The 22,779-nt window shown below is 51.6% G+C and overlaps 1 protein-coding gene across 1 annotated transcript; it reads right to left on the bottom strand.

The window, feature by feature from the left end:
• Positions 1 to 1,843: 1,843 nt before the first annotated feature.
• Positions 1,844 to 22,066, bottom strand: C12H8orf74 (chromosome 12 C8orf74 homolog). The gene is made up of 4 exons (XM_004671392.2): positions 22,019 to 22,066; positions 20,362 to 20,554; positions 4,077 to 4,492; positions 1,844 to 2,080 (listed from the first exon to the last, which is right to left on the bottom strand). The coding sequence occupies exons 1-4, from the start codon at positions 22,064 to 22,066 to the stop codon at positions 1,844 to 1,846; spliced, it is 894 nt and encodes a 297-aa protein (XP_004671449.2).
• Positions 22,067 to 22,779: the final 713 nt, after the last annotated feature.

Genomic DNA, 22,779 nt, shown 5'->3' with positions numbered 1-22,779 from the left:
CGATCAGGAAGCCAATGAGGGCAGAAGCTTCCAGCACACAGCAGGGCATCCCTGGGCCTATTAAGAAACTACAGGGAGAAGGGTTTGTACCTGAGATGGCTCCTAGCTTCTCAGTGTTGTGGGGACAGAGGAAGGAGATATGTTTCTAATATTTTTTTGTTAGTTTTTTTGTTCATTCATTTGTTCCCTTCTTATCTTTTTTTTTTTTTAATTTGCTATTTTTTTTCTTTTTTCGAGGTAGGGTCTCACTCTGGCTCAGGCTGACCCGGAATTCACTATGTAGTCTCAGGGTGGCCTCGAACTCTCGGTGATCCTCCTACCTCTGCCTCCCGAGTGCTGGGATTAAAGGCGTGCGCCACCACGCCCGGCTAAATTTGCTATTTTTGAGACAGGGTGTCATGTAGTCCAGGCCAGCCTCAAACAATGTAGCCAACAGTGACCCTGACCTGAGCTTCCTCCTGCACCTACTAAATGCTGAGATTCCAGGTGTGCGTTCCCACTCCCAGTTTATGCGGTGCTTGGGATTGAACCTAAAGCCCCATATGTACTGGCCAAGCACTCTGTCAACTCAGCTATATCCTCCCTCCCCTTTACCAAATGTTGTTTACCTAGATTGCTTTGTATCTGTGGTCTTTGTTCAGTTTTGAGACAGGATCTCATGTAGCCCAGGCTGGTCTCCAGCTGGATGTGTACCTCAGGATGACGTTAAACTTCTGATCCTCCTGCCTTTACCTCCCAAGTGCTGCAATTGCGGCACGTACCCACACCATACGGGTTCTTGCAGTGCTGAGGGGTGAATGGAAGGTTTCATGCGTGCTAGGTAAGCCCCCTACCAACGGAGCTGCAACCCTAGCCTTTTACATCGTTTTTTTACATCACACTTGCCATGTGCTTAAGGCCCTAGCTCGGGTCCCACCACTTCCACGAGGAGAGCAACCCCGAGAGTGGAAGGAATCCTGTTGCTGTGGGGACTCCAGGCCAGCTGAGGGTGTATAGGTGGGCAACTGGAGCTCTTGTTCAGGAACCTTCCTGGGGAGTTGAGACCACTAGAGAGCACAGTGCCTGGAGCCCGCTGTGCATCCCGGGTCTGAATGATCAAGACTTAGGCAGGGCCAAGCTTCTGGGGTCCCGAGGCGTGTGGGGGACCTCTGGATGGGGATGGGATGTACATGAGGGTGGCTCAGGCAAGAGGGGGAGGGACTAGGGCTCCATGCCATGTCCTGGGCACACTGCTCAGCCAATGTGGCCAGTGCCTCTGGGCTACTGATTGTGAGACACTTATAGCAGCATTGCCCCACGCTTGTCCTCAGGGCCTTCCAAGGGATTTGGGAAGAGGCAGCATGCAGTAAGGTCCTTACAGTCCTGATTTGGGGGACCACAGTCAGCTATCAAGTCAGCAACTTCCCACTTGTATGGCAGTTTGCATGAAGGCATAGAGTCCCAGAAGGAAAAACAAAACCTAGACTCTAGAGCGCCACACACTAGCCTCCAGTCCTCCTCCTCCTCTGGCTCCCTTGCAGCTGCTTAGGCCTGGACACAGCAGACCTTGCCTGACCTCTCTGCCGGCATGTCCTGTAAGACCTTCCCTGGCACACTGCTGGAAGCCTCAGGAAGGGGAACTCCAGGGCCCCTTCTGCTCACGGCTTTTCTGTGATCCCACCAAGAGCAATATCTGACCCAGCCAGCCGGGTTGCCTCTTTCTCCCGTTGCGTGGATGCGTTTCCACGACAGACACAGAGCGGGCATGTGGCTTTGTTTCTTTTAATCGTCAGGCGCCCCTATCTATGTGGAGCGTGCCCGTGATGCTTCCTGCACTGGTCCTTGGGTGGAGGGGCCAGACCTTCTACTTCTTAGCTTTGGATTTCTTTCCTTTGTTGGCTTTCGTGGCCTTAGGAGAGTCCTCTAGGGCCAGTTGGCCGGTGAGGGAGGGCAGCAGGGGCAGAGGAGCGTTGAGGTTCAGGGTCTTCTTCTGCAGCCTCAGGTCCAGGATGTCAAAGGCCACCTGGATCTCATACTGCAGCAGTTCCTGGAGACACGAGATCTGGATACGGATGGCTTCACTGACCAAATGTTCTAGTGCCTGTGGGAACACACAAAGGTGAGGAGACCCTCTTTCCTCCTGCCAGCTGGGGGGATGGCCATAGTGGGAGTCCTTACCTATAGACACAACCCCAATCTCCCTCCTTCTCCCCTATTACAGCTCATCACTTCATTCCCTTTCCCCTTCAGACCAGGGACAACAAGCGCCGTGAGGGCTTTGTCTGTTCTCACATGATTCTGCAACCACAGACCCTATCCTGTGCTCTGCATGACTTTATTTCTTGTGGTCACTGCAAGGTCCCCCCACCTCCCTCCCGTTATCACGTCTTGGGCTTAGTGACTCCATTGAAGGGGGACAGGAAGATGCTTCAAAGAGTGGAGGTGTCCTCAAATCAGCTGGCCACGAGAAGAATGGGAAGCCAGGTCCTATCCGCCATTATATCTGCATCTGTCAATCCCTCACATTTCCTGACCCCATAGTATCCTAGAGACATGGACCAGGTAACCACTTTCAAAGTTCCCTGCCTGGGAGCAGCCCGTAGAGGGGAAGTTATTCGTGCATATCTGAAAGGAAATACTTTGGGTATCTGTTGCTTGTGATACATTTCTCTGAAATCCAGTGAATTTAACATTTGCCCCTTGCGTTTCTTTCAATGTAAACGTAATGTTCTTTGCCTGGACCTCTGAACCTTGTTGTGTTTGTGCTAAGGAGGTAAGTGTTGACTGTCCCCCTCAGGCTTGCCCTCAGGGGCCCCAAGCCTCACCAGGGAACTCCATGGAGGCTGGAAAGGAGCTAGGAGGGGTGAGCAGGGCACTGTGGGTGTGGGCCATGCCAAATCATTTTCCTCAGCCTGGCCTGTGTATTCCACAACAAGGTCCCTGAAGGACCTAGAGACAGGCTATGGCAGAGGTTTCTGGACTCCCTTTAGATGGTGGCTTTTTGTTTGATTTTGGAAGCAGGGTCTCATATAGCACCTCCTGGCTTTGAACTCACTAAGTAGCCAAGGATGACCCTGAGCTCTCTATCTTACCGCTTTCTCCAAGAGCTGGGATCACAGATGGGGGGCCACCACACCTGGCTGCTCCCACTAGATATCTTAATGGGCTAAGATCCCATGGCATCCCGTGAGCCGTGTTGGGAGACTTAACCATTCTGTTAATTTTTTTTTAATTTTTATTTATTTATTTGAGAGCAACAGACAGAGAGAGAGAGAAGCAGAGAGAGAGAGAGAGAGAGAGAGAGAGAGAGAGAGAGAGAGAGAGGATGGGCGTGCCTGGGCTTTCAGCCACTGCAAACGAACTCCATGCACCCCCTTGTGCATCTGGCTAACGTGGGTCCTGGGGAATCAAGCCTCGAACCGGGGTCCTTAGGCTTCACAGGCAAGCGCTTAACCACTAAGCCATCTCTCCAGCCCCTGTTAATTATTTTTGAAGTTACAAAAACACAGTTTTGGACTTTAAAGGAATACTTTTTTTCTTTAGTTGGCAATACCAAAACCAAAACCAACCGAGTGACAAAGAAAACCTACAGATCACACAGGCCACATCCACTGTCCGCCTCTTCTACCCCTGAGACACTTGCTTGCCTCTATGTGCAGAGAGAGATAAGGTGTCAAAGATGATGCCAATGCCCACGTGTGGCCAAAAGCCCTTTCAGACTCTGCTGATGCAGGACAGCCGGTCGGGTGAAGGGCAACCTACCCAGTCACCTCTCTGCCAGTAGACTGTGTCACCATCAATGACTTTAGGGTCATCCGGGCCTCGGGCCACTTGTGAACTCTATCCCCTGGAAGTCTGATGGTTTTGGCCAATTGAGTTCTGTGACTCCATTGTGCCCTCACTAAAACAGGGGCACGGGTTTCTATTTGTAGGGTTTTGGCACAATGATGTGCACGCAAAGCCTGAGAGAGACGCTGGATGCCCACGTGGCCTTCCGTCTCCTCCCTCACCCCCGCGAGCACCAATAGCGAATGAGGCCGGCGAGGCCGGCGTGCCTCAGTGGGAAGGGGGCCTGAGCTCTGGTGGGGGATCCTCACCTCCCTCCTCAGGGTCTGGCGGGGCTGTGATGTCAAGGCCACCTCATCACCTCTGAGGGCCTTTTGCAGCATGTGCTCCTGCTCCAGGCACAGAGCCTCCCTCAGCAGCAGCAAGTTCGTGCGCTTCTGCGCTTCCTCGGCGCTCAGCTCAGCCACCTGCTGCTCATGCCTCCATACGTCCCTGTCTGTGCCCTCAGCCAGCGGCAGGGGCTGGGGCGGTGTGCACACCTCCACGTGGGTGACCGTCAGGTTCACCTCTCGGTCCTGGCTCAGGACATACTGGAAGAGTTTGTAGTGGCGAATGAAGGTGTTGTGGAAGTAGTCACAGAGGGCCAGCAGGTGGGTGACGTTGAACTGCTTCTGGTAGTCTCGAAGCTTGTTCCCCAGGATTGTCACGGCCTCGGTGATGGAGCAGCCTGCGGGGGTCAAGCGGTGGGACACAGAGCGAGAATCAGGCAAAACTGATCAGGAGAAGGTTGCGAGGCCGACTGACCTCAGGGTTCGGGTCCTGCTTTGGTTGTCTGTCATCATTCATGAGCTACTTTCTGAAAGCTATGGGCGTATCATATTTCCTCTGCATCTCAACCCCAGGAAACTCAGAATAACCTTACACAGTAAGTTTTGTTTTATTCTATTTTCTCTATGTTAATATTCCCTATGTATTATCTCACTCTTCCATCGTCTAACTCCTGAAGATTTGTTTCAGCTTGTTTTTCAAATTTTTATTTATTTATTTGACAGAGAGAGAGAGGGAGGGAGGGAGAGAGGGAGAAAGAGAGAGAGAGAGAGAGAATATGGGCACGCCAGGGCCTCTAGACATTGCAAAAGAATTCCAGACATGTGTGCCCCCTTGCGCTAACGTGGGTCCTGGGGAATTGAACCTGGGTCCTTTGGCTTTGCAGGCAAATGCCCTAGCTGCTAAGCCATCCCTCCAGCCCTTGTTTTTTTTTTTTAATGGAGATAGAGAGAGCAAAAGAGAGAGAGAGAGAGAGAGAGAGAGAGAGAGAGAGAGAGAGAGAGAGAGAAACATCAGGGCCTCTAGCTACTGCAAATGAACTGCACCACAATGTGCATCTGGCTTATGTGGGTTCTGGGGAATCGAACCTGAGTCCTTAGGCTTCACAGGCAAGTGCCTTAACCACTAAGCCATCTCTCCAGCCCTCAGCTTGTTTTATGCCACTTTACACTTCACTCCTTGGGAAAGGGCTGAAGGTATAACAAATGGATTCTGTTGAGAATGGAACATAAGGTAAATGGAGAAGTCTCCCAGTAACTGTGATTCTGGGGACCTGTCATATAGAGTTGGTCAAATATCACTGATCCTACACTAAGGCTTAGCTCTGAGGGTAGTGCCAAGGACGAAGATCTTCTGAGGGAAACTTGTCTTCTTTCGTCCCCTCTTGGGCATGACCCCTTCAGGTCCTTGGTGAAGTGGTTGGAAGTGCAGGCCCCAAGCCCATGACCAGGATTTAGCAGGAAGTGGTTCATGAAGGGTCATGGCCGAATGGTGTGCCATCTTGATGACACATTGGGCAGAAGGAGAAGTCAAGATATGGCGAAAGAACTCAGCCCTATGCTCACACGGATGCAGTCACTGGATACACTGTGATCTTGACTACGTTTCTCTTGCCTCCTGACACAACTTCCCCTCTGCAGGGTGGAAGGCTGGCCAAGTGACCACCCTGTCATATGTGCACATAGTCAAGGTCCTGTTAGTGACCTTGGAGGTGAAGTGCTGGATCTGGTTTCTTCCTGAAGTGGGGAGGGCTCCTTGGCCTACCCCTTCCTCATCTCTTCCATGACACAACCCCTAGCTCTGAGAGTGTCCAGCAGTAGCTGACTGCCTCTTGACAAATACAAGAAGGGTGGCCAGTTTCATGGTCATTGTCGCCTCCTCAAGAGGTTGCTTTGCCCTGCGTGGGAATATTGACTGTCTCACGTCTCTCCCTGAGGACCAGCACCAGTGACAGCATTGCCTTAACAAACCATAAGGGTATGGGCCTCCACTTGGCTGTGAGCCTCCTTAGCTGAGCTAAGGAGATTACCTTGTGTGACTAAAATACCTGACAGAGGCACACACCATTAATCCCAGCACTCGGGAGGCAGAGGTAGGAAGACTGCCATGAGTTTGAGGCCACCCTGAGACTACGCAGCGAATTCCAGGTCAGCCTGAGCTATAGTGAAACCCTACCTTGTAAAACCAAAATATAAAATAAATAAATAAATAATAAAATAAAATACCTGACAGAAACAAATTAAGGTTTGTTCGGCTTACACTTTTAGAAGGATTTTGGTCTATGATAGCAGAGAATGGCCGGGCAGCGTGGCTCTGTCTGCGACAGTAGATGTGTGAGGTGGAGGCTGCTCATGTTGCAGGGGACCAGGAGGCAGAGAGCACAGGGCCGAACAATCACCAGATGTGACCTTCCAAGGCCATCCTTACTGACCTACTTCAGCCAGCTGGGCCCCACCTCCTAAAAGTTCCACAGCTTTCCACTGGGACATAAATATTCAAAATGTGAGCCTTCGAGGGACATTCCAACCATAATACCTGGACTCCTCAAGCGAGAGAGGGAGGGGTTGGCAGGCTCAGAGCCTGGGCCAGGCCGGAAGCTGCTAGGTGGATGATCTGGCCTCTTCTTTCAGAATGAATGAGCCGTGCTCTTGTCACAGAGGACGGCCCTCGCTTGGAGGACTGGGATGCTCAGTCCCTTCCTAGCCAGGACACATGGGCCTTTGTTCACTTAACCATAAAGTTGAGGATATATTCACTTCCCACACACGTGTTGGGGGTACCCTGTGGGCTAATGGGTCTATGTATTTCTCCCAGAGCCTGCTGGGAGGCAGGAACCCACAAATGGATAGAGGTGCTGCGGCAACTATTGAGACGAAAGTCTTTCCTGGCCCTTCCTTCTTTCCCTCCCTCCCTCCCTCCCTCCCTCCCTCCCTCCCTCCCTCCCTCCCTCCCTCTCTTCTACTTTCTGTCTGCATATTCTCCTTCCTCCTGCTCTTCCAGTTCATTCATCAAACGTTGCTGAACCCGCGACCTGTCAGAGTTTGTCCCTTACAGTAAGGCACTGTGCTGGGTGTTGGCAGTGCCATGATAAGGAACACACATGCCTGCCCACAAAGGACAGCCCACAGCAGACGGGGCGTGCTCAGCAAAGAGGCCCAGAGCTGCCCCAACCCCGGCAGTGACCACTGGACAGGAGATGGGTAGCAGGCAGGATGGAAGCTAGGATTTTGTCTTCAGGGCTAGTGGTACAAGGACATCTGAAAACAGTTTGCAACATAACAAGAGGCAGGATGAGCTGGGGGCCAGGGACAATTGTGAACAATAGGAAAAGGAGGAGCAGGCCATGCGGGAAGAAAAGGCTGAGGGAGGACAGGAAGAGAGCAGGTGCTGGTCCGGCTCACCAGCCAGAGGGGCTCTTGGCAGGTGCCACCCTTGGGACAGTGAGTGGTATCTCGCTGCTCTGTTCTCACTCAGAGCTGGGCGGCAGAGTACTCCCGGGCTCTACTGTAAGGGCAGCAGAGCAGACACAGGGATCGCGGCAAGGCGGGCATGCGTGCTCCAAGGGGCCTGCTGGTCTCCCATGTGGGCACCAGTCTGCATTGAATGGCCAGGTGAGTCCCTAGTGACTTGCTTCAGCTGGCCAGGCCACACCTCTTAAGGTCACAAGCTAGAACTGAGTGCTCCAAACACAGTCCTGTGGGGAACAGACCAGATCAAGCCATCACATCATCCGAGCTCTCTGGCCTCTGTCTTCCCATTTCCTGCCTTTCTCTCACATTCTTCCAGTACACACTCTCAATGGGGCAAAAATATCTGAGCCATAACAAAAGCCCAGCTCTATCCAACAGTCCTGATTCTCAGCACTGAATTTTGTCTCTCTGGGTTTTCTCAGGTGACACACCCATGTCCCAGCTAGTGATAGGGAAGGACCAGCCCAGTGGAAACCCAGGCTGGGTTATCAGTCCTGCATTCTAGAATCACCTGGAGCTTTCTAAGAACACAGACAGCTCCCTCCACCCATAGCCCTATCGCATCCATTTCAGAAGATGAGAGCTGCTTTAGGAATTGGTTCTTTGGAACTGGAGTCAGGGCCACAAGGTCTCAGCCTCTGACACAGGAACTAATAAACAGCACAAAGGGTGCCCAGAAGGGAGACAGAACCTCCAGTCTGTCCAGTGATCACGTCATTCCTGCTCTGAGGTCCCTGGTCTCCGCCTGCTGCAGGATCTCCTCCTGCCTTGATGTGAGCTTTGGGCTGCTTGGATTTGGTGAGCATGTTCATTGATTCTTTTTTGCTTTGGGAGATGGGTGGTTCAAAGTGACATGTGGCAGGCAGTCTCAGCTTTTTTTTTTTTAATTATTTATTTATTTGAGAGTGACAGACACAGAGAGAAAGACAGATAGAGGGAGAGAGAGAGAATGGGCGCACCAGGGCTTCCAGCCTCTGCAAACGAACTCCAGACGCGTGCGCCCCCTTGTGCATCTGGCTAACGTGGGACCTGGGGAACCGAGCCTCGAACCGGGGTCCTTAGGCTTCACAGGCAAGCGCTTAACCGCTAAGCCATCTCTCCAGCCCCAGTCTCAGCTTTTTAAAAATTTATTTATTTATTTATGAGAGAGAGAGGCAGACTGAGAATTGGTACTCCAGGACCTTTAGCCATGGCAAACAAACTCCAGAAACCATGTACCATCTTGTGCATCTGGCTTACATGGGTCCTGGGGAATCACACCTGGGTCCTTAGGCTTTGCAGGCAAACATTTCAACTGCTAAGCCATCTCTCCAGCCCCAGCCTCAGCTTTTCAGATGTTTGTCTTCCCCACAGAATTACCAAACCGAGACTTGAGGACCCTGTGAAGAGCCCATGCTGAGCTGAGTGCCAGGTCCAATGCAAGAAAGGTTCAGAGGTACCAAAGGGCTGAAAGGAAGCATGGAAGATGGGTGGGTTCTGGCTCTTGGAGGTCTCTGGGCAGATGGAGGTTCCTGCAGCTAAGGATAAGGAAGAGTTTCACAGGATGGTGGGAAGAGTTCTCATAGGCAGGAGAAGAAGCAGAGGTGAACAGAGTGTGTGTGCTGATGGACCAGGGTCTTCAGTGAGTGTTGGGAGGCTAAAGGGGGTGTTGGGAGACCAGGCTGGGGATGGGCAGGCTTGAGGCTTTCAGTTTGGACAGATGAGCTCAGGAAGGTTCTGCAGGTCACACAGAAGAGCTGCACCTCCCCATGGGAGCCAAGGATGGGCTTCCAGAGTGCCACAAGCTCACGGAATCACACCGGAGTGTTGCAGGCAGCTTTTCCAGGATTGAGTGTGCCATAGACTCTTGTAAAGTCCTCTCAGTAAGGAATTGTGGAGGAGCTCTCAGAGACGGTGAGGCAAGAAGCAGGGGGCTGGGTGAGTTTCAGAGTGAAGGTGGCCCAGGAGAGGAAAGACGGCCCACCAATAACGGGATCCTGGGGTGGGGCACCGCGTCATTGTTTCTGACCATCAAAGCAGGACTGAAGGCTGTGTGGAGCCAATGACTGCTTGTAGACTTCAAAAGATGACTCATCAGACCTTTTCTGGGCTCCTCGCCCTTGAACTTGCCAGAAGGTGCCTTGCTCTTCCTCCAGCCTGGCCTGGCAGTGATGGGGTGGAGTTCTGTTCTGTCTGCCTCTTCCCCCAAGGCCAACCCTGTCCTTCCTGCAGCCCCAGCAGCCACACATAGAGCTCAAACTTGAGTCAAGGAGTCTATGAGGTACAGGTACATGACGAATATTCCAGAAGACATAGCCAAGTGTTCCAGGTCAGGTTCTTATCATGCAGCCTCCTTCAGAGATAATAAAATCCGATGTGAGTCCTGGGTCAACAGGAAGAGAAGCCCTGGCTGAATGAACTTGAATTTCTACCCACAAGACACTGCTTTGGCCAGTTCTGGGCTCAACACAGCCTGATCAACTCTGGCTCCTGAGGTACAGTCTTGGCCCGGGATGGTGCTTCTCGGGCCCGAGTGACTCAGAGCAGAGGGATTAAGTTGCAGGAGAAGCCTCTGGCAGAAGTGGGCAGGGCTGGGCCTGCATATTGCTCTTTAATAATAGGGAGTGGCCTTCATTTGCATTGGCTGCTGGGAACTTCCTGAAGATGGTCCCCAAACCCCTGGAGGCCAGCACCTGCAAGGAAGAACGGAGTGGAGGAGGAGAGGAATGAGGAGGGAAGCGTGGGGGGGGGGGGCTCTTCAGATGGCAACTGCAGACACCTCACAGAAGGACAGCAACAGGAAGCACAGAAACCTCTACCACAGCACACAGGGGACCAGGGTGGACATGAGCCCCATTTTAGCTCTAAGGCCCAAGTATCAGGCAAGGATACAGCCTGGCCATCTTTCTCAGTGCCTGACCACTGGAGGCTGATCAGGGAATGGAGAGACAGAGGGAAGCCCAGGCCTGTGACCTCCATCCAGCTCCACCTTGCCTTCCCCAGCACTGCCCTGGGCCCTTTCTGCTCTTGGGAAGGTGCTCTGCCACCAGGAATCAATGTGGTGACCACAGGAGGTGGCATGGTCTTCTGGGCTGGAGAATGCCACAATGTCTTCTCACATTCCATTTGGGCTCCCTGGCTCCTCCCAATCAGGGAGGGAGACAAGTTTGGGGCATCCACTCCTATCCACTGGACAAAGTTGAGAGGTTTGTTCAGGGCGTGCAATTGGTGAGTGGCTGTGTTGACTTTCTCATCCAGCTGCGCAGCTCCAGAGGGCTTTGGGCACTCCTTTTAGACTCTTAGTGATGGATGTGGGAATGGTTCCCAGCCCTCTCAGTCACAATTCTTCAAAGGATGTCATGTGATAAATATTACATCAAAAATGCATGTTCTGGGCTGCATAGGTGGCTTAGCAGTTAAGGCATATGCCTGTGAAGCCTAAGGACCCAAGTTCGATTCTCCAGGGCCCACGTTAGCCAGATGCACAAGGGGGTGCATACATCTGGAGTTCATTTCCAGTGGCTGGAGGCCCTAGTGTGCCCTTTCTCTCTCCCCCCCTCTTTTTCTGCCAAATAAATATATTAATTAAATATAGTTTTTAAAAATGCATGCTCTAGGCCAGAGACCTATAAAAATATACTAGATCCAAGGAAAGTAAACAGGCTCAATATGCTAATGAGCTCAAGACAGTATGCTAATAAGTTCATCTAATTATCAAAACAGCTGAGCCAAATCACCTGTTTTCACATCTACTTGGGGCAGATCACCTCTCTGGATCAAAAAACACATTTTTGGATATACCGAGAGTCCAGTTATTTGTTTGTTTGTTTTGCAGATGGTGAAATTCAACCCAGAAAAAGGATTGGGCTTACTCCAGCCCAGAGGTCCTGATCTGGCAACGAAGTCTCTCCTGTTTTCTAATCTGGAAAAGGGACTTATTTCTACTTTAAAAAGTTTTTATTTTATTTATGTTTTAAAAAATATTTTATGTTTTTAGAGGGAGGGAGAGAGAGACACAGAGAGAATTGGTGCGCTAGGGACTCAGTCCCTGCAATCTAACTCCAGATGCTTGTGCCACCTAGTGGGCATGTGCGACCTTGTACTTGCCTCACCTTTGTGAGTCAGGCTTAAGTGGGATCTGGAGAGTAGAATATGGATCCTTAGGCTTGGCAGGCAAGCACCTTAACCACTAAGCCATCTCTCCAGGCCCCTTTTTCTACTTTTTTTTGGTGTTTCGAGCTAGGGTCTCACTTTAGCTCAGGCTGACCTGGAATTCTCTGTTTAGTCTCAGGGTGGCCTTGAACTCACAGTGATCCTTCTACCTCTGCCTCCTCAGTGCTGAGATTAAAGGCATGCGCCACCACGCTCGGCAGCTCCTATTTCTACTTTTAAAAATATGTATTTAGAGATGGGCTTTTAATCCCAGCACTCACGAGGCAGAGGTAGGAGGATCACTGTGAGTTCGAGGCCACCCTGAGACTACACAGTTAATTCCAGGTCAGCCTGGACCAGAGTAAGACCCTACCTTGAAAAACAAAAACAAAAACAAAACAAAATAAAAAAAAAAAGTCTTTGAGAGAGTGAGCATATATGGATACGCCAGGGCCTCTTGCTGCTGCAAACACACTCCAGACACATGCACTACTTTGTGTGCCTGGCTTTATCTGGATACTGGGGAGTTGAACCAGGGATGTAAGCTTTGCAAGCAAGTGCCTTTAACTGCTGAGCCAACTCCCTAGCCTATAGTTTCTACTTCTTATTGTCCAGGGATCCTGGGGCTTCTTTGTGATTTCATGTATGGGTAGACACAGCCACCAGAGGAGGGAGTGATGGGGACAGGCATGACTTAGAGGTGAAAGCCCCAAGATTTCCCCACTTTCCTTGCCACCACTTCCATGGCTCTTGCCTGTGTCCGGGTTTCTAGGGTGCTGGCTTCCCCATCTCCCTCTGAGGTGGCCAAGCTCCAGGGACATGAGAGCTGGCAGTCCACTTCCACATCCTCTGGGCGTGGGAGCAGCAGCATCTTCATCTCTCCTTATGACCTCAGGATGGCCTGTGACAGCTGACCCTTCCTGGCTGTCCCAGGACAGCAGCATTGAGGATTGACAACCCAGGGAGGCAAGCACCGAGCCAAGGGATGTCATTGACACTGGGGCCATCTCAGAGCTTGGCTCCTTTGCATGAGACTTACCCTGCCGTGGTGCATCTTCACTGGCATAAGTGACTACTCTGAGAGCATTGGTACTTTTGTATGGAAAATGGAGGCAGTAACCACCCTGCCTTTTCGAGTCTGAGGAAAGCTGGGCACCTGGTGTTTCCCATAGTGCCTAGTATGCAGTAAGAGCTCCATCAGTACCATCTCTGTCATTGTCAGCTTCCTCCTCCTCTTCCTCAAGTCTGTACCAGCAGCTCCCCCCCCCCCCCGCGCCCCCAAGGCCTGTGTGCTAATCTGGAATGTCCAGAGGCAGGGCACCACCTTAAAGCCCCACATCCTGGGAACAGAGCGGCCTCTATTATAGTCCTTCCTCAATGGTCACCTGCTGGTTCATGTGCAAGATGGGACATGGGTACGAAGTGATATCCCCCAGGGGAACTCTCTTTCTTCCTTGGCCACAGTAGCAGCAGAGAGGCATGAATCGCTGGGATAGGTGGTACGTGGGGCAGGTGAGGCCCAAAAGACTTAAGTCTCAAAGAAACAGATTTTGGTTCAACATTCTAGAAAAAAAAAAAAAACACCAAAAAAAACACGAGCCATTCATCCACTGCTCCCGAGGAATGACAAGACGTTCATGAGAGGCCTGATGTCTGTGTCGCAGAGCTGGGGAGAGGATTGAGACGGTGTGGTGTTGGGTGGCAGGATCAGGTGACTTCTTGAGTCCACTTTACAAAGCTGTGGAGATTTCCATGAAGTCAACAGTCCCCCCTGAGACACCATGGCGCACTGAGGGCACCTTGGGCCATGTTCTGCAGCAGACTCGAGCTTGAGGAGGAGAGCTTCGACTCAGGACCCTGTTTCTACTTTTTTTGTTTGTTTGTTTTCAGGCTGACCTGGGATTTTCTATGTAGTCTCAGGGTGGCCTCGAACTCACGGTGATCCTCCTACCTCTGCCTCCTGAGTGCTGGGATTAAAGGCGTGCGCCACCACGCCTGGCATTCACATTGTCCTTCACGAGATAGAAACAGCAATCCCACCGTGTTAGGGGGACATGACTCTATATGCTCAGCTGCAGAATCGGCTCATTCCAGGGACCCAGCTGGCTAAGGCAGGACAGAAGTATGAGATGACCAGGGGGTCACAAGCAAGTGCCAGAGGACTGACCTGCAGGGAACCGCCTTATCGCTCCCACACAGGTGGCACGTCCAGGACAGGACACATCAGATGACATCCGGTCGACCCTCTGGGTCGGGGACACTCACTCCACTGTGGCCTCCTTGTTGGAGGCCAGGATCAGTCCCCGGGCTCATGCTGTGACTCTGGGTGACCCAGTTAGAGGCAAAGCTCCCAGGTACTCTTTCCTCCTGCTCTCCTAGCACTTCCAGCCCATCGTGTCCGGGGCCTCTTGGGCCTGCATCTCAGCCTTGGTGTGCCCTCTGAGCAAGATGCCAGGTTTCAGGTGAGGTGTGTATTTTGAGTCAGGCAGACTGACTTGGGTTCGAATCAACATCATTGACCCTAGGTGCACCCTTGGGAAAGTGACTTCACCTCTCTGGGCCTCAGTGCCTCACTTTTAAAATGCTGCCTTCAGCCGGGTGTGGTGGCACACGCCTTTAATCCCGGCACCTAAGGAGGCTGAGGTAGGAGGATCACTGTGAATTTGAGGCCAACATGGGTTACGGAGTAACTTCCAGGTCAGCCTGGGCTTGAGTGAGATCCTGACTCAACCCCATCCCCCAACTCAAACTCCAAAAATATAAAAAGAAATAAAAAGAGAGAGGGAGAGAGAAATGCTGCCTTACGCCATCAGGCCATAGGGAAGACTGTGGATCCACCCTTGGCAGGATGGCTGTCCTGGCCAAGAAAGAGAAGGGAAGGTTTTTGTGGCAGTTTTGACTTCCGGCTGATGTACTGACCGTCTTGTTTGGAGAGCTGTGACTTCACTCTGCATAAATAAGGCTGAATTGTCCCCTACCCCTGTATTTTACCTTTCGTATTAATTTATCTGAATTTATGAACTTATTGAGATAGGGTCTCAGGTCTCTCAGGCTGTCCTCAGAGGCAAGGAAGACCTTAACTTTCTGAGCCTCCTGCCTCCACCTCCTAAACTTACCGACACCCTTACCAGCAGTCTTATGTAGTACTGGGGGTCAAACCCAGGGCTCTATGAATGTTAGGCAAGCACCCTACCAACTGAGCTACATCCCTAGCACTGCTTTTTTTTTCCTTTTAAGATAAGATCTTGTTATGTATCCCAGGATGGCTTTGAACTTGCAACCTTCCTATCTCAATCATCTGGGTGCTGACAACACAGGTTTACGCCACACCATGCCTGGCCCCTCCACCCCAGATTTATACATTGAAGCTCTAGCCTCTAGAACCTCAGAACGTTTTGCATTTAGAGATCAGGTCTTTAAAGAGACAGTCAGGATTAAATGAGGTCATCCAACATGAATGAGTCCTTATACTAGCCGAGAAGAAATGGAAGGACACAGCGGGAGACTGTGAGGACAACAGGGAGGAGACAGCAGCCAGAAGCCAAGGAGAGTGGCTTCAGGTGGAGCTCGCCCTGGACACCTGGTGTCAGACTTCCATCTTCCAGAAGAGTCGGAGACAGTTAACACAGCCGACTCTCAGTCTACAGCGTTTCGTGAGGATGAGGAAGGCCGCTCATGCGCCCAGGGGCCATCTCTGAAATGAGAGTTTTGTCCCCCACCCCCCAAAAAATGATTTCTCAAACTCTCAGCCAATGGCCACTCAGCCTCATCAGAGATTCACCTGTTCAGTCCACCCCAGACTACGGGAGGTGGCACCTGCTTGCCAGCCCAGAGTGCGGGAGGCTCCCCAGAGTGACTAAACTGTAAGGGACTGAGGGTCCACATGCCAAGCTTGGCCGAGAGCACCCTGGGAGAAAGAACTGGGCAGGGCAACCTGTTGAGTCATTACCTCCTCCAGGCCTGTGCTGCTGGGGGCAGGCAGGTGGCTGCCTTCCCACCCTGTGGTGGCCTGGCGACATTTCCTGGAGAAATCAGGAGTGGCCGTGGGTGGAACTGCAGATGCCAGGGCCATGACACACTTTGCTTAGCTTCTGCTCACAGGTCCTCTGCTCTGCCTTCTTCCTAGCCCCAGGATTTGGTGGCCAGGAAACAGTATGGAGGGGCGGGCGGCTTGCTACGTCACATGTCTGGATGAACCAAGGGACAAGAGGAGATGGTGACAAGAGCCGAAACAGCAGAATGGTGGTGGTTGGCCGGGGGTGAGGGGGTGGGGGCGTCCCTCAGGTGAGCAGTGGTCATGGGCTGTACCCCTCTCTGCTCTTTTTACCTCTCTCTCTAAACACTGCCTCCTGAAACCCTCAGATTTGTGTCCCTTCTTTGCTCCCAAGTTTCCCAGGGCTTAAGTAAAGCATACAGTCTACCCCCTCCTGTGGTTCCGTCACACCAGGATGTCCCACACTGGAAGGATTTTGTTCCTCAGCCCCTGAGCTAGTGATCTCACCCTTAGCCCAGAGATCAGGGGAGGGAGGGGACAGTCAGGTACGAGTTACCCAGAGCTTCCCGGAGGCTGGCTGAGAAGGTGCCAAGCAAAGATCTGTCTTCTGGCCTGGAGTTGAGGCCAGAAGGTCCTGGGAGCCCTTCGCCAGGACAGACCAGATTATGCATTTGAATTAAGGGCCGCCCCCTTTTCCCTCCCTGTACTGGCTCGATTGGGCAAGGAGATAAGCTGAGCTGGCAGCTATGCTGGCAGAGCTCTGAATCACGGTTGTGCAAACATGACCCCTCCTTAAACACCGCCTGCCAACGTCCTTATCTGGTGTGCAAACAGAGTGCAGCCATCCTTAGCCCAGGTTAGCCACAACAAAGCACCCCGCGGAAGCCACCTGCCAACAAGAGTGCCAGCCAGCGCGGATGTCAGCCGGAACAGAAACCCTGCTGGAGTTGGCCCACGGCCCAGCTGTTTGCACCCATACCCGTGAAAGGTGAGGCATGTCCAGGAGGAGCCAGGGCAGGGTGCTGGAAGGGAGACTGTCTGGGAGCCCGCAGTGCATGTCCGAGGCAGGTCATAGAATGGGGCAGCTGGATTAGTGGGAACCTAGAAGTTGTCTGAGTCTCCCTTGTGCTGGCCAGGGGACCTGAACCCAATTGCAGATCAAGGCAAAAGTCAAGTTATGGCTGCATGTGGCTCCAATCGTGCATGGTTAGAATCTGTGGTTCAGTCCCTCTCATCTCCAGGGTGGTGGACATGTGCTACCTAACACGTGTGTGTTTTATGTGTCCTGTCTCACTGAATCTTGACAACTCTTTCTGAGTCGGAACCATTATGTCATTTGGTACCCGGAGTCCAAGACAACCAGCATCATCAAGGTAGGCAGGAATAAAGGGAGAGGTGGCATTTGAACCCACACCTGCCTACGGGTCTGACGCCTCCCTCGAAGATGCTGCCACTAACACCGAGTGTGTGGCCAAACGAGGACTCACTTGGACAAGGTGAGCCTCTGGCCACCTCTGTGCACCCTGAGCATCCTGCTTGTTCATCTGTTCACAGTCCATTTCATTGGCTCCCGGCACTGAGGCCATGAAGGGGTGAGGCTGTACAGGCATGGACCTCTCTGCGAGTGCGTGTCTCTCTCCGTGGCCTTGACTTGGAGGGCCTTGGAGAGGATTTTAGCATGACAGGGGGTGGGGGGGGGAGGACAGCTCATGGACAGAGGCTTGAAAAGTGACAGAGTTGCAGGGTGGGAAGGAAGGCTGGAAGCAAGTGCATGCGTGGTGGGGAAGGGCATGGTCCAGAGTGGCTGTAGCTGTGAAAACACACACAGGCATGAGTCAGCCAAGGCTTCGGGGAGACCCGGCTGTGGCTGGGGAGCACAAAGGCCCGGCCTGCTCCGGAGCTACCCTCTGAGTGAGAGTCCATCTAAAAGTTGAATCCCATTAAGTCACAATTTCAAGATTCCCATGGGGCATGAACCAATTCAGAGGATCAGTGTAGTTTTAGTTGTAGGCAGAGTATTACCAAATTATTTAATTTTTTTCTACCCCTTCACACATGGTACCATGCTTGCCTCCAAAGCGCGACCTTCCTCAGGGAAGAATATGAGGATCTCAATGACCTTCAGCATTAGGTTCAAGGCCAAATGCTGGTGCACAGGCTCGCCAGTGCATGGCCAGCTGTTCTTCCTTAGGGATCCGACCGTCAAAGAAGACAGACTTCTATGCACCCCTAAATACAACAGAAAAACTAGAGGCCAATGCAGGGCTGCACTCCTGTGGGCCCAGCTACATGAGAGGTTGAAGGAGGAAGAGGATGACTTGAGCCCAGAAGTTCAAGACCAGGCAATGCAACCCAGTGCAAGCAAGGTTGGAAGCAAGGAGAGACGCCCTTTGACCTCTATGCACGCGCCTTAGAACACAAATGCCACACTCACATGTGAACAAACACACCATACACACATGAGGATTTAAAAAAATATAGTTTTAAAATTTCTTTTCATTTTTTTAAAAAAAATTCTATTTTAAGTCTTCAACATTATCATTATTTTACAATTCAGCTGGCTGTGTATTTCATCTCTACATCAGAACCAATACTGGAGTCTTAATTGTGTCAGAGCTTCATTGTTTTTCAGATTGATCAGTATTTCGATTTTACAGTGCTGAGAATGCCCTGTCAAAGAAATACATAGAGCAAGCTGACAGAAGTATGCTTAGGGCCATTTCAGAAGTTGTTGGAAATTCTGTTCCAATCCCAAGCAATTTAAAATTGGAACAATCTAACACGATATGATCTAAGGCTTGCTCAGTTGGTCCCCCATGCTGAGGAGTGATGGTAAGAAAATATCAAGTCTTTGTTCCATATTTAAGCCATATGTTTCTACAAGAGCGGAAAACTTGGAACAAACAGTGAAAACATTACAATTCATAGCACACAATAGTGTCTAATCTGAGCTGAGGTGCTTCAGGCAGCATTCCTTGGTGTTGAGTGCTGTGATGGGATACACAGTGCCAAGGGCACGTGCCATGTGTTCAGAACCACGGCTGCACCTTGGGTTCATTTCACATTGTAGTTTGAGGTGATGTTTGCTTATCACACATTTAGAACCATTTACAGTTGCCAAAGTTTTCACAATCCCCCACATTCAGGTACATGATCCCATATTGGGTTCCTGGCCCATGGTGTAGGAAGCTGAGTTTTACAGATATGAACCTGCTAGCCAGGCGAGGGGAGCGCCATTCTTGTTCTTGGTTTACAAGCAAGTCATCTGGTTCACAGAGAGGTTGAGGGAAGCACCCGGGTCATACAGTAGAACCAGGATTGGAACCAGGACCCTGCAAGCATTGAGGGTGTAGCCAGAAACGAGCTGACTACAGAGAGTGTCAGTGTGTAGTGCAAAGGAAAGGCGCCCAGAGACTGGAACAGCGTTCGGGGTGGGGTGGGGTGGTAGAAGAAGGGCTCTTCCTCAGGGCATGGCTGAGTGTGGTGGTTTGATTCAGAGGTCCCCCATAAATTTAGGTTCCCGGCTGATGGAGATTAGGGAATCAACGCCTCCTGGAGGCAGTGCATATTGTGGGGGGCGGGCTTGTGGTATTATAGACAGTGTCCCCTTGCCAGTGTTTGGTACACTCTCCTGTTGCTATCGTCCACCTGATGTTGTCAAGGGGTGATGTTCACCCTCTGCTCATGCCATCATTTTCCCTGACATCATGGAACTTCCCCTTGAGTCTGTAAGCCAAAATACCCCCCGCCCCACCACAAGCTGCTCTTGATCAACGCGAACCTGACTGCAACACTCATGCTTGCTCAAGCTCTCCCCGTGTCCCTCTGCCAGACGTCGTGGATGTCCTGCTGATGAGTATACCACCGGGGCCACCCTTCCTGTCCTCAGGGGCTGCAAGCATCATCCTTGAGCCACACCATTGTGCCTTCAACTCCAAAGTCTGGGGAGTCCACGAGACACCACTCTATAGGATGGTGAGCTGAGCACGTTCCTGTATGTTCCTTCTGGGCAGGATCTGTCCAAGAAGGACGCTGGGGGTCCTCACTGCTGCGGGACTCACTTGGTTAAGGAGGCATCTGTTGTTTCTTCCTGCATAGTAGTTCTTTCCATCTGGTTACCAATGTGGATGTGTGTGGAATTCTCCTCTAAACCTCAGCCCCTCTGACTAGTTCGTGGCTGAGTTTAGACGTGCTATCGTGGCAGTCAGAGAGGCTGCTCTACAGATAAGGTTCGTTTCATGAATAAATCCGCACTTCCCAGCCCAAGAGGCAGACACGAGTGACTCCAGTTCCAGGACCCAGTAGCCATTTCCCATGGACTGCCATGCACGGGGCAGGGGTACGGGAGAGATGCGGGTCGCACAGCACCTGCCTTAGTGCCTGGCCCTGCAGCCATGAGCTCGGACCTGAAAGGATGCCTCCTATGACATCTGTGGAACAGGGAGTGACGGCTGCAAGCCAGAGAATGGCATACCTGCTTTGCATTAAGATGAGGCAAAGCAAAACCAAAACACCTTGGCGCAGCATGTGGGGTGGGCAGGGTTTGTAGACCATGAAGAGCAAGACAGGGTGGATGGAGACGCAGTCTGTTACCTTTTGTGCTGGAAAGTGGGTGGAGGATGTCCCTGGCTCCCACTTGGAAGGGCTCTTAGCCTCGCCCTGGGTGCCCCTTACCTTTGGTTTCTCTGAGCAGTTCTTCCGTGAACTTGACCACCTCGACTACCTCCACCCAGGGAAAACCTTTTCCCACGGCGAAGATGACGCTGTCATAGAGGGTGTCTAGCAAGATGCTCTGGCGGGCGTCCCTCAGATCATCAAACTCCTCCCAGTTCAGGAGCCTCCGAAGATGCTCCCGCCCTTGGGGTCTCTGTGGTGTGGAGAAATGAGACGATATCATTATAGGGCAAGACACTATTGGGGTGTCATAGCTGAGCGCCAAGAGTAATCAGGAATGTGAGGACACCCAAGAACAATCAGGTTTTGGATCCTAGTCAGCTTGTTTCCCAAGGTCTGGACACTTTTTTTTCTAACATCTTTTTAAATTTGTTCATTTTTATTTATTTATTTTAGAGTGACAGACACAGAGAGAAAGGCAAGCAGAGAGAGAGAGAATGGGTGCACCAGGGCCTCCAGCCACTCCAAACGAACTCCAGACACGTGCACCCCCTTGTGCATCTGGCTAATGTGGGTCCTGGGGAATCAAGCCTCAAACCAGGGTCCTTAGGCTTCACAGGCAAGTGCTTAACCACTAAGCCATCTCCCCACTCCTTTCTAACATTTTTCCTATCTTTTTAAAAAATTTATATTTATTTGAGAGTGACAGATAGAAAGAGGCAGAGAGAGAGAATGGGTGCACCAGGGCCTCCAACCACTGCAAATGAACTCCAGACGCATGCGCCCCCTTGTGCATCTGGCTAACGTGGGACCTGGGGAACCGAGCCTCAAACCGGGGTCCTTAGGCTTCACAGGCAAGCGCTTAACCACTAAGCCATCTCTCCAGCCCACATTCTTCCTATCTTTGAGAGTTCTCATGCTAGACATTGTGTAGCCCCAATGGGCCCCAGGTTCTTTATCTGTTTCCGCTTTTCTGCTCCCTAAAGCATCATTTTCTTCTGAGACATTGAACTAACTCACCTGAAGGCTTGATTCACTCATACCAAAGTGTGCAACTTGTGGAAAAGAGCTTTTGTGGGCCATACTTTGCTTGGTAAAAATACAGGGGCTTTGGCAGGCTGGAAAAACCTGATCAAGTAACATTTTCCCTTGCTGGGTGTCCTAGATCCGTATATATCACCAAGTCAAGTTGGAGAAGACGTGCCACTTAAAAGGGGCTAGGGGAAGGTGTGAGGAGATGTGAAAACCAACTATATACAGGAGTCTTGTTCCCCCAGGGTAAGGTGGCTCTGTCTGGGTAGACCAGGGGACCAGTGGTAGTTGTGACAGATGGACCCCAGAGCCCTGTCCTCTGTACCCTCTCACTGTTCCTTTCTCTGTCCCAAACAGCCCTTGTCTGCAGTATCTATCTGCAGGAGCCCCCTCCTCCTCCCCACATGGGCACACACCTCCAGAGGGCAGCCAGGGCATGAAGTACCCACCTCCTCCTCCCCCACTCTAACCGAGCTCTAGCCACAGCACGGACTGTCCTTATAGGCCCAAACTAAACCCAGAGCCAACCTTAGAATTCTAGCTTCAAGCACCCATTGCACCCTCAGAGGTAACGGGGGACACGTGTGGATGCTGAAGACGTCCCCCCCAGGAGGGAGCACCCGTGAGCCTCTCCTGGCACATGCCGCCCCGGAGCTACCAGGAGCCAAGAGTTCGAGGTCTTCACCTGAAACTGGAAGACTTCCTTCACGCCCTGGGGTGTCAGGAGTGCCATGGCCCCTGCCGCTCTCTGGTTGCCCGGCAACTTCACCGCGACGTCTCGGTTCCCGGAACTTCACAGTTAGCTTTGTTAGGTCATGAGGTCCCTCAACTCCTTCTAGCTTCTTTCTTTCTGTCCCCCCCTCCCGCCCCCAACACTGTCCCTTTGAACCCATTCAGGGATTAAATTTTTTTTTTAATTAAGTTGTACAAACTTTTACTTATTTGAGGGAAAGAGAGAGAGAGAGGCAGATAGAGAGAGGGAAAATGGGCACGCCAGGGTCTCTAGCCACTGCAGAGGAACTCCAGACCCATGTGCCACTTTGTGAGTTTGGCTTTCCATGGGTTCTGGGGAATCAAACCTGGGTCCTTTGACTTTGCAGGCAAGCACCTTAACCACTAAGCCATCTCTCCAGCCCATGTTCAGGGATCTTGATCCTTACTCCCTTGCTGTCAGTCTTTTCCACCCACCTATTCTCTACACACACACACACACACACACACACACACACACACACACACATGCACACACACACACACACACCTACCTCGTTCCGCTCGTCATCTTAGCTTGAGCCTGTGTCTCCCCATCCTTCCATGTTGCCAATGCTTTTCTTTACACCAATATGTCTTCACATCCTGCCTGGCTCCCTCATCCCCTCAGCATTTTACCCGTCCTCCACTGGCTGGTGGCATCCATGATTCTGTGTTTCCAGCATTGTGACTTTG

The sequence above is a fragment of the Jaculus jaculus genome, chromosome 12 (genome assembly GCF_020740685.1).
Source record: "Jaculus jaculus isolate mJacJac1 chromosome 12, mJacJac1.mat.Y.cur, whole genome shotgun sequence".
Classification (NCBI taxonomy): Eukaryota; Metazoa; Chordata; class Mammalia; order Rodentia; family Dipodidae; genus Jaculus; species Jaculus jaculus.
This window is presented reverse-complemented; position numbering and strand designations above follow the sequence as displayed.